Consider the following 14,448-nt stretch of genomic DNA (forward strand, 5'->3'; position numbering starts at 1 on the left):
ACATGTTGTTGCGATAGTTTCTGGTATTCACTCCTTAGTTTATGGTCTGAAATGTGTCCTGAATAGTTGACTCAAAAGCCTTTGCTGTACAGCTCCATTTCCTCCTGTACAGAGCAGGAGAATAGATCCAGTAAAGTGTGAGGCTGCTTGACGCCGTAACAAAGAATCCCCTCCATTTGTTTCATTCTGTCACTTTCCAACCTCTTCATTCTGTGAGTGAGCTGCTCTCCTCGCTCCTATAGGGAATAAAAACAGCCTAGCTAAAAGTATTCGGCAAAACATGGCTGAGAACTGATGTCACGTGGCCTCGTGTCACCTTGTGTGTCTCAATAATCGCTGCCACCACCTCGTGTTTGGTGAACAAGCTGTGCTTTCTGTCAGGCTTGCTGTGAAAGCGAGGCTTCTTCACTGGGTCATAACTGGGAGAAGTGGTCTCCTTTAGCTCCACTTTCATGTTTTCCACAAAGATGAAGGGTTTGAACACCGACCTGTTGAACCAAAGAGGAGCACTGGTGACTCAATCTCTTGTAGTCATTCCAAAGCCTTTAGTCTACTGATTTTTTTTTTTTTTTTTTTTTTTTTTTTTTTTAAATCAATTTTTACAGCGCTCATCCCTAGGGTGGCTTGACCCTCTCCAGCAAGATGCAGGGTACCCCCAAGATTAGTCACCAGTCAATGGACCTTTCCAACCTGTCAATCACTCATACAATAATAGCCAATCAGATAGCCGCAATGTCTTAACCCCTGGCTTGACCCGTCCCTCTTGTCATGTCACACAAACAGCTGGTTATCGGTCGCGTGCGAATGGAAAAGTTAATGTTAGAAACAAAATGGTGCTCAGATGTGCTTGGGGAACATGCAATTCTGATGAAAGATATCCTGCTAGGTTACAAGGGGCCCGGTTGATTCATTTTCCAAAGCCTAAAACACAGTTGACGAAGTGTGTACGATGGATTAAGGTTTGCGAAAGATCGCACATACAACTAAATGTGAACAATATCACCAAACACAAGGCTGCATGTTTCAAGGTAAGTGAGGGAGAAGTATCTCCTCTGAGTTTGATTTCATTATTATCAGTGCTTTATACATTGCAATAGAACAACTTTCACTTTGTTAGTATATCACTGACCTGCTGAATGAAGTGTCATGTTTTATGCTGAAGAGTTCAGTTGATGATACGTAAATACGCGATATGTCATGGAAGAGAAATGTCTATTTGCCCATTTGTATTACATTGGACTTTTAAGACATAGCAGTGGGTTCCACTACGAGTCAAGTCAAATGAATACACCCACTCACTTATAAAGACTACAATGATATTAACTCGTGATCTTTCCGAGTAAAAAGTACTCACCCTGCTTTACATGTGCAGTACAATGCCACTATTTTATCCTGTAGGATTTCAATATGAAATTTATGAGGTGTCGAACTTTTTTGCATCAATCGCCAATGTTTCGCTGTAACTCTGACACTGCGTCCTGCTCTGTCTGAAATCTTAATTCTGTGTACATATCCTTGCGTGAAATATTTGAGATCTCTCTGTAGAACTCTCTTAGACAAGTCTGACGCATTTGGCAAAAAACGTACCCCAATATTATCTGGAATACGCGATAGAGAATCCAGTTCAAACCTGTTCTGTTCAGTCGCCATTTTAGAAGATTGTGGGTCATGGCAACTGTAGCTAAGGGGGGCGGAGCTGAAGATCGCCAGTCGGAAAGGTCCATTGCAGGACACATACAAAAACATTTATGTTCACACTATCAGCAGGAAAATTTCAAAACTGGGAAACAAATATGCTAACCACGACAGTATATTGCTCTGCTGCCAAGTGTTTAATATGTAAATTGATCATATCATTTTTTTATGATGATCACTTGAGCTTAACAGCTGCCTCCCTTCCATTTTTATGCAGAATATACACAATGCTGCAGTAGACAATATTTTACCTTTCAGGGGAGGGAGTGGCAGTGAAATAGTGAACCCCTGGGAGAGCTGGATCCACAGGTACCACTGACACCATGGTGCCTGTTGTCATAAACATCCCCTCCATATTGATGCCACTCTCTTTATCCCTCAGGATGTCCATCATCGTCTTAGCGGTGATGTGCCCTTAATAGATTAAAATAAGTATAACTGCACAACCTCCTTTTTGCGCCCATACTATTAAAAACATATTACAGTTGAACTAAATTTGACTTTCTCAAACTGCCCAATGTTCCAATGAACTAACCATTGCTCTTTTGCAGCAGCTTCTTCCCTTCACTGTGTCGACTGCCAGATGCTTCAATTCTGCCTGTGCTCATGTAGGAGTAGGCTGCAGCAAAATTGAATTGAGCCTTTCCGTCCCACCAGCCTTTACTTTGTGCGTATTTGCGTAGGTCAGGATGTTCTCTGTCAATCTTAGTTGTGATGTTGTACTCATTTGAGATGTTGCGATATCCACCTAAGGAGGAAATAATGAGAATTAAAAAAAAATACACATTTCAGATTGTTGTATCCTAACAGGGCATATTTAATGAGCAGGATTTATACCTTAATTTTTTTTTTTGACTAAAAGCACCACCCAGTGGACAGAAAGTACAATACATGACCATTATTAGGGACACTGCAACTGTTTTGAAATTAAGACATGAATTACTTATTATGTAATACTGGGAGCATTGTGACTCCATAGTTCTAAGATACAGGGTTCACATCTGGGCTACATATGTGGCATGTTTACCCTGTACTTCTTTAAGTTTTGTCCAGGTATTCTTGCTCCCTGCCACATTTCAAAAACATGTTAACTCAGTCAAGACTATAAATTGTCCACAAAGGTGCATGTGAATATTTTTTATATCTATATGTACCCTGTGATTTATTTACATCTACCAACAACAAATGATTTATGACAGTTTTAATTGTGGTTTCAAGCTAAGGTAATAACTTGGATAACTAGCAATGAAGTGTACTGTCTTAGTAAGGTGCTCCTTATTACTTTCCACTCTCTCTGCAGCCCAGTACTTCCCAGAGGTCTCCATGACCCAGGCCTCCTTCCGGTCCGAAATCAGGAAGCTGTTGTGGTAAGTGAATTGAGATCGATCCTCGAAACAAGTTCCTCCTTGGCCGTGTTTCTCCAAAAGTTCAGCCAAAACGTGCACACATTTCTCAGCAGTGTCAGCCCTCTCAAGTCCAAGCCTAGAAAAGTGTAGGTCTTAGATTCGAATTGCATTCTGGCACGAAATATCAGCTGTCGGATTTGTTTGCTATGATAAACATTCATTAATGTTGTCCATTGATTTTACCTGACAAGATCCATGCCAAGAAGAGCCTCCTCAACTTCAGGACTCTCTCTTCCCCACACAGCCTCATTCCCAACACACACTTGGTGCTCATTTGCACCCATTTCTGCACCCCACAGCCACGCCGGTCTGCTCAAAACAACCGCATACGTGTGGGCAACTTGCTCAATTTCGATGTAAGTACACTTTTCACCCAGAAAAGAGAGACAGGAAAAATAATGTCATCACAAAAGGTCACAAAGTGGGAATACCGAGGCACCAGCAATTTCACCAACCTTGACCTTTGACCCCAGCTCATAGTCTGAGGCAGGGAAAAAAAGCACTTCCTGGACCTCATCGCAAGGTCTGTCGGAGTTCTTTCCAAAAATGACGCGGTGCCTCACGGTGGAGGGGGGCAGAGCCACAAAGGTGTCACAAGAACATGGATACATGTTGGATCACAGGCTGACTGAGCTCAATTTGTCGCGATACGGAACTCACCCATGACGTGACAACATTGCATACAAAAATGTCAAACGCGTGCAAGAGCAAATAAAAGACAAATAATAGCCCGTGTGAGGATAAGCGGCTCAGAAAATGGATAGGTGATGTAATACAAGTGTTAACTGTCTTACGAATTTCCCGTTTTACGGTCTGTAACTTTCTACAATGGCAGTTTACGACAGTCACGTGACTAAACTGTGATTGGCTGTTTCTTATTACAGTAGTTGTTACCGATTATATTCCGACCTCGTTATTTGCGCTCAAGTAAAATATGTCATAAAACATAAATATATCATAAACTGCTAAGCCATATAACTGTATTTTACCGGAGCACCCTGCTGCGTTCTGGAGTTTACGACACTTTTTGTAGTTTCAAGTATCTCTTAGTGGTGCTTTCCCGAGTCGTCGCAATTTTTAATGAAGTTATTCCTTGGAATTTTTCGATGAAATCTACATTCTTTCACTACCAATATTACTGCTACTACTACAAATAATAGTTATTATAATTATAATAATATCATACACTTATTTGGTGCATTTAGTGTTGCGAGACAATAACTTACGGGGTAATTAAAAATGTGTTTCTAAATGTATTGTTTAATGAACATATAGTGTTTAGGGTACACTAAATTCTTTGAAGGTAAGTAAAGTTATTTGTCGTCGGATTTCAATGTTAAAATGCGCTGTCACTGACGTGACGGGTTAATGGTCCCTGTAATGGATCAGATAAAGAAGTACAGAGTGTAGTTTGCCAATAAATGGCACACAGCATTTTCTCAACAAAGAATAAACGTGTATTAAAGTACACACAACACAAATGCTAACGTTACAATTAAGGTCTGTAATGACATAAACACTAATAAGTAGATCTCAAAATGCAACGTACATCACATCATTATTTGATGACACATCAAATGTAAAAGCTGCTTTAAAACTGCACGATCTCACATTTAGAGTCATTTACGGAAACAACTGTAGACTTCCTACTAAACTGAGGACATTGAACGTATCAACGCTTTCCGCTTCCGTGTAGGTAATTCCGGATGTATCGAGGCGGAAGAGTGTTAGCTGAAATTACGTTTCAACCTTCAGCAGACGTTTTTGGAGATCAGCCATGGGGAAGTCTTTTGCCAACTTCATGTGTAAAAAGGATTTTCACCCTGCTTCAAAGTCGAATATCAAAAAGGTCAGTAAAAGTTACCGTTTTGGAATGAAGCTTCGGATGGTATACCGCGTTTAGTTTACTAACAAACAGCTTCCTTCACTTGGTTCGAGTAGCAGACACTTAGCAGTTCAACGCCCGAAAATGGGAGCAAAAGTTCGTAAATAGCTTCATCAACCGCTATAAGGTTGATTAAGAAATACAGTATATTACAATCCAACGTTTCCCAACCTCTTGGGAAGCAACTATTTACATGAGAAATACTTGACCGCACGCCACCAAACAGAAACGTCACAGGAAGTTCAGGTGTTTATATACAGATAATAATGATGTTGTCTGAATTTACTCCCAGATATATTTTGTTTAGTTTGCATTCCGGCCCTGTGTAATTGAATACAACGCCATTATCATGTTGCAGAAATGCCACAAGTGTATTATATTATATGTAAGTGTAGACATTGGTTGGCCCTTCTGCCATGTAGTCGAAGAGCATTAAATGTTACTGCCTGTTACAATTCGTCGTTGTTATAGATAGATGAACCAAGGTTGTTAAACATTATTTTGGTTAAGTAAAATTGGAGACACTTGTTGGAAATCTCACTGTAGCCACTGGTCATGATCATTCATTTGGTATTTGTTAGCTGGAGTTTTATATTACCACTAACATTTACAATGTATGAATCCCCATGCCATACAAGTTCAAGAAAAGTTCCAAAGTGTGACCTTCCTCCCCTTGACCTTGTGTAGGTATGGATAGCAGAGCAGAAACTCACTTTCGAAAAGCGAAAGCAGGAAGACCTGATGCAGGCATACCTGAAAGAGCAGGACACCTACAATAACAGGTAAGCCCTAATGCATTGTTTTTGAGATGTGTATTTTACAAACATCAACTGCCACTAAAGAGAAAGGAATGTAACAAAGAGTTAGTAATAATGTTCCTGTCTCAATCTACTCACAAAATGACTTACTCAGTGAGAATTATGGGCCTATTTAACCCAAAACAAAGCTGATGACTTGCAGGATCTGGAGAAAGACACACATACATATCTGAAAAGAGGAATTTTGCACCAATTAAGTATAATTACATCATTTCATCAAGCACACCTGATGATCTCTCATCAAATAGATTGAAATAGAATGGGACATTATTGTCCTGAATGCGACTTCAAGAAAAATCAGGACAGTACGTTATGCATACCACTTAAAGAAGAAGAATAGCAGTCATTGGGAATTCCTAAATATTACAATTGTTTAAATATTTCACAGAAAGATAACTAAAATGAATATTTGAGTGTTCATTTAGTTTTCCCTATCCTTTAGGGTTTTGATGGGGGATGATCGAGTTAAAAATGGCCTCAATTTCATGTATGAGGCTCCACCAGGAGCATCAAAAGGTAAGTAATCTTGGCGTTATAAGTCTTCCAGTTCTATTTGTATATTGAACAAAAATATAAACTCAGTGTGGTTTGTTGCTCCGGTTTTTATCAGCTCAACTCAAAGGTGCAGAATGTTTGCACGTGCATGCACATACACACACAAACAATTATTTATATATACACAGACATAAAAGCCTTGTTTCTCTCAAATATCTTTGAGTCCATTTGTGAATACTTTTTTTATGCTAAGGTAATCCCTCTACATTGTAAGACTGTCCACAATAAAAGCCTGCCTTAAAAGGTGCAGTTTTACTACATTAGTCACACCTGTGAGGTGGGTCAATTATTCTGAACGAAGACAGTCGCATATATATTTGTAAACAATATTTGAATGAAATGGGTCTTTTGTGTACATAGACAGTCTTTCATCTTTGTATTCAGATCATGGAAAATGGGCACAAAAAAGTGTTGGATTTATATTTTGTTCAATGTACTTGTATGATAGTAATGTTCAGTCCTAACACTTGCTTTGCTTTGCCGGAAAATTCCTTTACCTGCTGCAGAGGAGAAGGCAGAGGTAAAACACACAGACCTTTACAGTGGCTTTATAGCCTTCCCTAAAATTCTGTAATGTTATTTATGATTTACAAGCTAAACTCGCTCATTTGTATCCTGTTTTTCTATAAGGAGGGAGAAGAGGAGTACAAGTTTGAATGGCAGAAGGGAGCTCCTCGAGAAAAGTAAACTTTTTAATTATTTTAGCTTAATCTGTAATACTCTTCTTTAACCAATGTTTTAATTACATCCTCAGATATGCTAAAGATGACATGAATATCAGAGATCAGCCTTTTGGGATACAGGTATTTTGTTGTCATTTGCCTGCGTACCAATAAATATTTTAAAATGTCCTTTAGAAAAATATCGACAATTTAAATCTGCATTATTGAAATGTAAACAACAAGATGACTTGGAATTGCGTGTTAAAGTATCAAGTTGTCCATCTACCCAGGTGTGCCATTATGATGTTTTGGAACTCAAGTTAATTGAATACATGCAAAGCTGTGTTCATGTTCCAGGTGCGCAATGTGCGCTGCATCAAGTGCCACAAATGGGGCCACGTGAACACCGACAGAGAATGCCCCCTGTTTGGGCTGTCAGGCATCAATGCCAGCTCTGTGGCTTCAGAAGAGACAGCAGGTATACTTGGATAACGCTTTTTTTTACTCATTGCGTCCTATGTTTGTTGTTTGAGAGTCCAAACCCAATCCCGCTCAAGTTGGTGTGGTGTGTTAAACACATCAAAACAGAATACAATGACTTGCAAATCATGTTTGACCCATATTTGATTGATTACCCTTCAAAACCAAGATACAGTGAGGAATATAAGTATTTGAACACTCTGTGATCTTGCAAGGATCTGAAATTTTTGTTTTCGGTGCATGTCCACGGTGCAAGACAATCTATATAAAATAATCTAGAAATCACACTGAATTATTAAAAAAAAAAAATAGATGTATGTTATTTGAACATTTGTGAAAATCAATGTCGATGTTTGGTACAGTAGCCTTTGTTTGGAAATGCTGAAGTCAAACGTTCCATGTAGTTTTTCCACCAGGATTGCACCACACCACAGATCTCTCTAGATCAGCCAGGTTTCTGGGCTGTCGCTGGGGAGGTCTGATTCTTAGTTTAGATTTAGGTCTTCAGACTGGCTAGGCCACTCCAGAACCTTGATATACTTCTTACAGAGCCACTCCTCTGTTATTGTTGGTCATTGTCACGCTGGAAGACCCAGCTATGACCAATCTTCAATCCTCTAACTGATAGAAGGACATTGTTCCCCAAAATCTCACCTCTCTGTAATACAGAATGTACAGTGCAGTTGTCCCATCCCATGTGCAGATAAACACCCCGAAAGCATGATGCTACCACCCCCATGATTCACCCTCCTCCAAACACGGCAAGTGGAATTAAGACCAAAAAGTTCTATTTTGGTTTTATCTGACCACATAACTTTCTCGCATGACGACTCCTGGAGTCAAATGGTCATGAGCAAATTTAAGACTGGCTTAGAAGCGTGCTGATTTAAGAAGGGGAACCTTCTTCTGTGTCATCCATGATTTTCAACCATAATGTCGTAGTGTATTACACGTAGTAATCTTGGAAACAGTGGTACCAGGACTCTTCAGGTCATTGACTAGCTATTCTATGTCGTTCTGGGGTGATTCTTCACCTTTCTTAAGGTCATGGATCCACCACGATTCGAGCTCTTTCTTTGAGCCATAGTCGGAGGGAGATTGATAATCATGTTTATCTTTTTCCATTTTCTAGTTCAAATCCCGGTCTCGATATGTGGGGTTTGCATTTTCTGCCTGTCCCTGCGTGGGTTTTTTCCGAGCACTTCGGTTTCCTCCCACATTCATCCGACTGTTGTCTGTCTACATAACCCCTGCGATTGGCTGCCAACTCGTTCAGGGTGTCCCACGCCTCCTGCCTGAAAATAGCTGGGATAGGCTCCAGCACTCCTGTGCCCCTCGTGAGAATAGGCGGGTCAGAAAATGGATGGATGGATAAATGTTGTCATGAGGGAAAATAAAAACTGAAATAAGGAGACTGCATGATCATCTTCACTGTCTGGGGATGTGGCAGTGTTCAAAATTGACCAATCACATTTAAAGGCCGGAATTGCACACACACACTCACATCACCTGTCTAAGATTAACCCCAAATAAAGTCCAGTTGTTTTAGTCAGCTTTTCATGACATTTCTTCTGCTTTCTAGTGGAATCCTGAAAGTTTAGTCAAAGTGGTTACTGATTTTTTTTTTTTTTTTTTTTTTTTTTTTTTTTGATAATTTGGTACGGGTCCAGTGAAAGGAAGGTTGAGCTTCCTGTCAATAAGTCCAAAAGTATGTTTGGCACAAAGCCAACACTGCTCATCACCAAAAAGAACACCACACCTGCAGTGAAGCACTGTTGTGGCAGCCTCATTCTCTTTTTCTTCACCTGGCCTCAGTCAAGATAGAAGGAATTATGAATAGTTCAAATTTGGAGTCGATGTTGGAACTAAGTCTTCACGCTTCTTTAGATCTGTGTATGTGGTAAATACCTTATTGTGCTTAAATACACCCTTCTTGGCCACTGGTAAAAAGATGAAACCCCCTCACGAACTTTATTACAGTGTTTCTTGCTTGCAGTTATCTATAACTGTGATGCATTATTGTCAGCAATGTTTGGGATATTTTGGACACGTACCACGAAGACGTCAAAATATTCGAAAAAATGATGCTTTACAAAGCAGTTCTACACTACTCCACTTTACAACCGCATTGATAAAGTACGTTTGTTCTTTACAATTGTTAGATTAGATGTGCATCCGGATCTTACCCACCTTTCCTCAATTCTTGTTATTTTTTTCTTGTCATTATTTTTGCGGGATTCAAGTTACAGAATAGTATTTGCGGTGAGAGGAGCTTGTGTCGAACACAAAATATGCGGGACCTAAATCTGTTTCGTTTTCAATCTTGAGCAGATTCATCGTTTTGCAGTCAGCAAGTAATAATATTTCACTCCGACAGACTCCCGTCAACAGCTCCATTTTGCAGTGTCCTCCCTGCAGCAGAAGAAGGGGAAAAAGTAAATATTATGTATTGTGATTTCCCCAGAAGCGGCGCTTTGCCAGAGCATGATATTGTTTGATTTGCTCAGCCAGAAATGGAGTGACTTGATTTGATGTGACGTCGCGTTAACAAAGCCGCCCCTGAAAGTCCCACTGCGGAGAAGGTGGCGGGCGAGGGTCTGCCATCAATAGCGCTGTGATGCTGTGATTTGCGCTAACAGGTCCCTCCATGCACCCCTCCGAGCTAATGGCCGAGATGCGTAACAGCGGCTTTGCCCTGAAGAAATGTGTCCTTGATCGGAGCGCAACCATTTGTGATACATCACAGGTAATTGTCTCACACACTCCTTTTCTCTCATCTGCTCTCTCACACACACACACACACACACAGATATTGTAAGAACAAATACATACTTATATCCTTGAAAGAGGGCAGCCTAACCTTTCTTTGCTTTTCCTAACACAATAGAACAAATGTCATGTTTTAATATTTTAATTCAAGAGTAACTGCCAGATCATGGATAGTTCCTTAAATGTAATTTCAGTGTGATGTGAATGTAATGTATGGATAATTCGGAGACAAAAAAATCCACAAGTTTTTTTTTGGGGGGGTGGGCTATTTTGACAATTTTCTCAGAATAAATGCTGTTGGTCAGTGATTGTCAAAGTTTCTCTTAACGAGCATATTTGATGCTGCGATTTGGCAATGAAGAATGGGTGATGCTTGTAATAAACATTTTGATATGTAGACTACTGTTTGTATTTCAGTCATTCTCTAACAACGCCACTAGAGGATGCTCACGGCCAGTTAGCCATACTCATACTACACTTCCGAATCATTTGTATTTTGAGTTAAATATGTAATTATAAATACCAAAATAGGATGGCTGTTATTGATTTTAAAAAATTTAGCATTTTCTGTTTGGTTGCATTTTTTTCCCCAGAGCTGTATGTGTGTTTTATGTTTTTCTGAATAAGCACAATTTTTAATTCGGGGCTAAAATGTATTTTCAAGGAATATGTTGCTAGCGATCAAGAAGGAGATCCTGAGGTGGAATTTTTGAAATCTTTAACAACAAAGCAGAAACAGAAGCTCCTCAGGTAAAAAGAATATTTTTCATGCCTTAATATAGTCATTCCTAATTGTTTTCTAAATGTGGTTGAATAAGTTGATGGAAAAGTGGTGTTGGGCTAAGATTTATGGTTGCCATTTGCTGTATGGAGCGCACAGATCTAAAATACATTTGCAGCTCAATAAATTAGAAAATGGTCCAAACGTTAACTCTTTTAGCACTCATCCATGACAGATTCTTTAAAACCTTGGGAAAATACTTTTCAGGGGGTACATTTCTGTTTAATTCCTTCTACATTAAAAAAAAAAAAAAATTGGGTGATTTTTATTGTATAATATTGTAGTTTGTAGAGATGATGAGTTTTGGGTATTCATTTGCTCTGAACTATAATCGTCAAAATTATGCCATTGTATATATTTTTTTAAATCATGGAATGTTTCACTAGTGCTTTTTTGAGTTTCCCTTTTTGAATTGAACTGCCTCCATAAATTAAGCTTTTGACACAACTTGAATTTAATGAGATGTTTTGAAAATAGTAATTCAAAGCAATTCCTTTGTTTTAAATATTGTAGAACACAGTGTAGTGCATCATCCGATGAGGTGTGTCATTTCTTATTTTTGCATGTCAAGCTTTTGGTATGATTCATTGCAGTACCTCACCACCACAATTATAAACGTTATTTAAAATAATGCCTCTCTCACCGCATCAAACAAAAGCTTTTTTTTTTTTTTTTTTTTTTTTTTCATACACACTGTGGAGGTATAACGAATAGTGTGGTTGTATGCGGGATCAACCCTTGTGACTCATCAACAGGAAACTCGATCGTCTGGAAAAGCAGAACTCCAAGAAAAAGAAGAGTAAAAAGGAGAAGAAGAAGAGGAGCAAAAGGAAGCACAAGAAAAAGCACGAGAGCAGCGACAGCTCAAGCGGGAGCAGCAGCGACTCATCCACTGGCTCCAGCGACTCCGACGGCAACTTCAAGAGCCATAAGCGACAGAAGAGCAAGAAGAAGAAGGCGTCCTGCCGGGACAGCAGCGCCGAGAGGCCAGATCAGAGCCGCCAGAAGTCCTCAGCGAGCCCTCACGGCAGAGAAGGTCGACAAACGCGGATGCAAAGAGGAAGGAGCCCGGAGGAGGAAAGGAGGAGGAAGAAGGACACGGCGGAAGGAGGTCGAGAGGAAAAACGAGAGCGCAGCTGCAGCGGTGAGAGGGCCAGAGAGCGCCACCTCGGAGGAGATGCTGAGAGGAAGAGAAAGGAAAGGGCGGTGGGTGAGAGGAATCGAAGCAAAGGCAGAAGCAGAAGCCGTGGCAGGAGTAGTAGAAAACACTGAGGGCTGGATGGATGGATGGATGGACGGTTTTCTTTTCCAGGACTTCAGGCATGCATGCATTTCCCTTTCCTACCAGTAGAGAGAGGCAGTGGACAAAATATCAACATTTGCTTCACTTTACGCTGTCAATAGTATGCATATACACTTAACTGGTAAGACGCTGGAGAAATAAGGGTTTGTTTGTTTTTTCATTCTACATTTTAACAATAATCCAACATCAAACAAGACTTAATTTACAATTGGGTTTCCTGTGTTAAATGAATGGCGTTCACCGTGAATAGACTGTAATGTTCTCATTAAATAAATCATGTTGGAACTCTCAATGAATTTTTTTAATCCCATATTTTGTTGTTAGCCTGCACCGTGTACCTAACATTTTTGTCCACCATATTGTTTGTCAAATTATTATTATTTTTGCTCCATGCGTTGAGAAATTGATATGTTCATTCGTTCATCTTCCTTTTAAAAGCGTTCTCCTCACTAGGATCGCTGGCGTCCTGGAGCCTATTGCAACCTGAACTAGTCACCAGCCAATCACTGGAGGGAAAATATATAGATATACGAAGAGAGAAATATATATATATATATAGAGAGAGAGAGGGGGAAAAAATAGAATGAGCTATATCTACTATATATCTATATATACAGTATTTTAAAACAAATATTTAGACAAGGAAAGTGAAGACTAGTGCAAAGCCGTCAACAACTTCAACCTTTTAAAATACTGTAAATCAAAATGGGGTGTGTAAGCATTCATTTTGATTTTGTTTAAACCTGCACAGAGGTGGAGCACATGCATTGAAATGTTTGCATACTTTGTAATTGATTCCACCAATTAGGATGGACATTTTCCTAGTTGTGTTCATCTATAACATATTTCATTTATTCAAATTCGTTTATTTGCACACTGACAAAAAGTACTTTTAATTTTCAGGTGTACATGATTATGTTGAGTGACATTTTGCCCTTCTTTCTCGAAAACAATCAAATGTGATTTAGCACATTTTAATTCGGTGCAAATAATGTTCAAATTCAAATGACTTTCAGCCTTGGTTGGATAGCTGCGAATTCTGTTTAGATTCAAACTGAATTTGAACACTGACTTTCAAGTTGTCCCCGTTCACACTTAAAAAAAAGTCCCCTTTCTTTACATTGTGCGTGTTTCAGTTTAACATTTTCAAAAACAAAAAAACGAGGCGATCATGTGAATGAAATGTTTTGCGCAGCCAAACCCCCCCACCCCCCTTTTGAAAGACTTTGGACGCTGTGCTGACCAAACACAAAGAGAGCATCACTGAACCTTTTCAATTAAACATTTGAGCGAGCCCAGAAGGAGCGTTTTCCAGCATGTGCACCGGACTTCTTACCCGTTAATCTGGATTTGTTTCCCAAAAAAAACTTCTTGAAAAAAAGTGCAATATTACTGTATAATTTTAACATTTTTTCCCCACCCCAAGGAATCGCTCAACAACGTCACGTGAATAAAACTCTTTGAAATTAACAGCGAATCCCTCATCTGAAATACTCGACACATGGAGCTGCGCGTGTGTTCCAAGATATAATTAATAGCATTTAACAGCATTTGCATTTGGCCGTGAAAAGCCTTTTTTACGCCACATTAAGCCATGACTCGATAGGGGTTAAAATAGCCAGTGATTTCGACAAAATATAATAAAGTAAAACCCAAATATCGATGTAAAATTCTACATCACACAATAAAAAACCTTTTCAATGGTTTTTTAATTACTTTTTAAAATGAAAGTCTTATACGTGTGAATTTATACAGGTAAACATTTATATATAGATTTTTAGCAACCGAAAATCAGAACGAAAGTTTAAAGAAGCTGTGCACGTACATAGAATATCTACAAAGTGCATCGAAAAGTAAACGCAATCCCTGACGCAACACGAATGGAAACAATCCAAGTTTAGTTAGAACAATAAGAACATGAAATGAACACGTCATTTGTTAGTCATATACAGGATGCGACTCACATTGTCCAAGTTCAACAGGTTTCTCCTCACAATTAAATACTGCTGGAGTGTCTGACGGTGAGATCTTATTTCCCCCCCCCCCCCCCCCCCCCCCCGTGAAATATGATTCCCTTGTTAAATAAGACCCGTG

The 14,448-nt window shown here is 39.4% G+C and overlaps 2 protein-coding genes across 3 annotated transcripts; one reads left to right on the top strand and one right to left on the bottom strand.

The window, feature by feature from the left end:
- Positions 1 to 65: 65 nt before the first annotated feature.
- scrn3 (secernin 3) lies at positions 66 to 4,982 on the bottom strand. Of its 2 annotated transcripts, XM_061841092.1 has the most exons (8): positions 4,966 to 4,982; positions 3,557 to 3,626; positions 3,285 to 3,466; positions 2,978 to 3,177; positions 2,231 to 2,443; positions 1,947 to 2,109; positions 317 to 488; positions 66 to 236 (listed from the first exon to the last, which is right to left on the bottom strand). In XM_061841092.1, the coding sequence occupies exons 3-8, from the start codon at positions 3,383 to 3,385 to the stop codon at positions 72 to 74; spliced, it is 1,014 nt and encodes a 337-aa protein (XP_061697076.1). In that variant the 5' UTR covers positions 3,386 to 3,466; positions 3,557 to 3,626; positions 4,966 to 4,982; the 3' UTR covers positions 66 to 71. The 2 variants fall into 2 exon arrangements, with proteins under 2 accessions (XP_061697076.1, XP_061697075.1); XM_061841091.1 differs by lacking the exon at positions 4,966 to 4,982 and having other exon boundaries at positions 3,557 to 4,625.
- On the top strand, positions 4,738 to 12,646 carry cir1 (corepressor interacting with RBPJ, CIR1). The gene is made up of 10 exons (XM_061841093.1): positions 4,738 to 4,950; positions 5,674 to 5,768; positions 6,247 to 6,320; positions 6,866 to 6,879; positions 6,990 to 7,042; positions 7,114 to 7,162; positions 7,379 to 7,499; positions 10,141 to 10,247; positions 10,935 to 11,020; positions 11,807 to 12,646. The coding sequence occupies exons 1-10, from the start codon at positions 4,879 to 4,881 to the stop codon at positions 12,321 to 12,323; spliced, it is 1,188 nt and encodes a 395-aa protein (XP_061697077.1). The 5' UTR covers positions 4,738 to 4,878; the 3' UTR covers positions 12,324 to 12,646.
- Positions 12,647 to 14,448: the final 1,802 nt, after the last annotated feature.

Source organism: Syngnathoides biaculeatus, chromosome 14 (genome assembly GCF_019802595.1).
Source record: "Syngnathoides biaculeatus isolate LvHL_M chromosome 14, ASM1980259v1, whole genome shotgun sequence".
NCBI classification, from domain to species: Eukaryota; Metazoa; Chordata; class Actinopteri; order Syngnathiformes; family Syngnathidae; genus Syngnathoides; species Syngnathoides biaculeatus.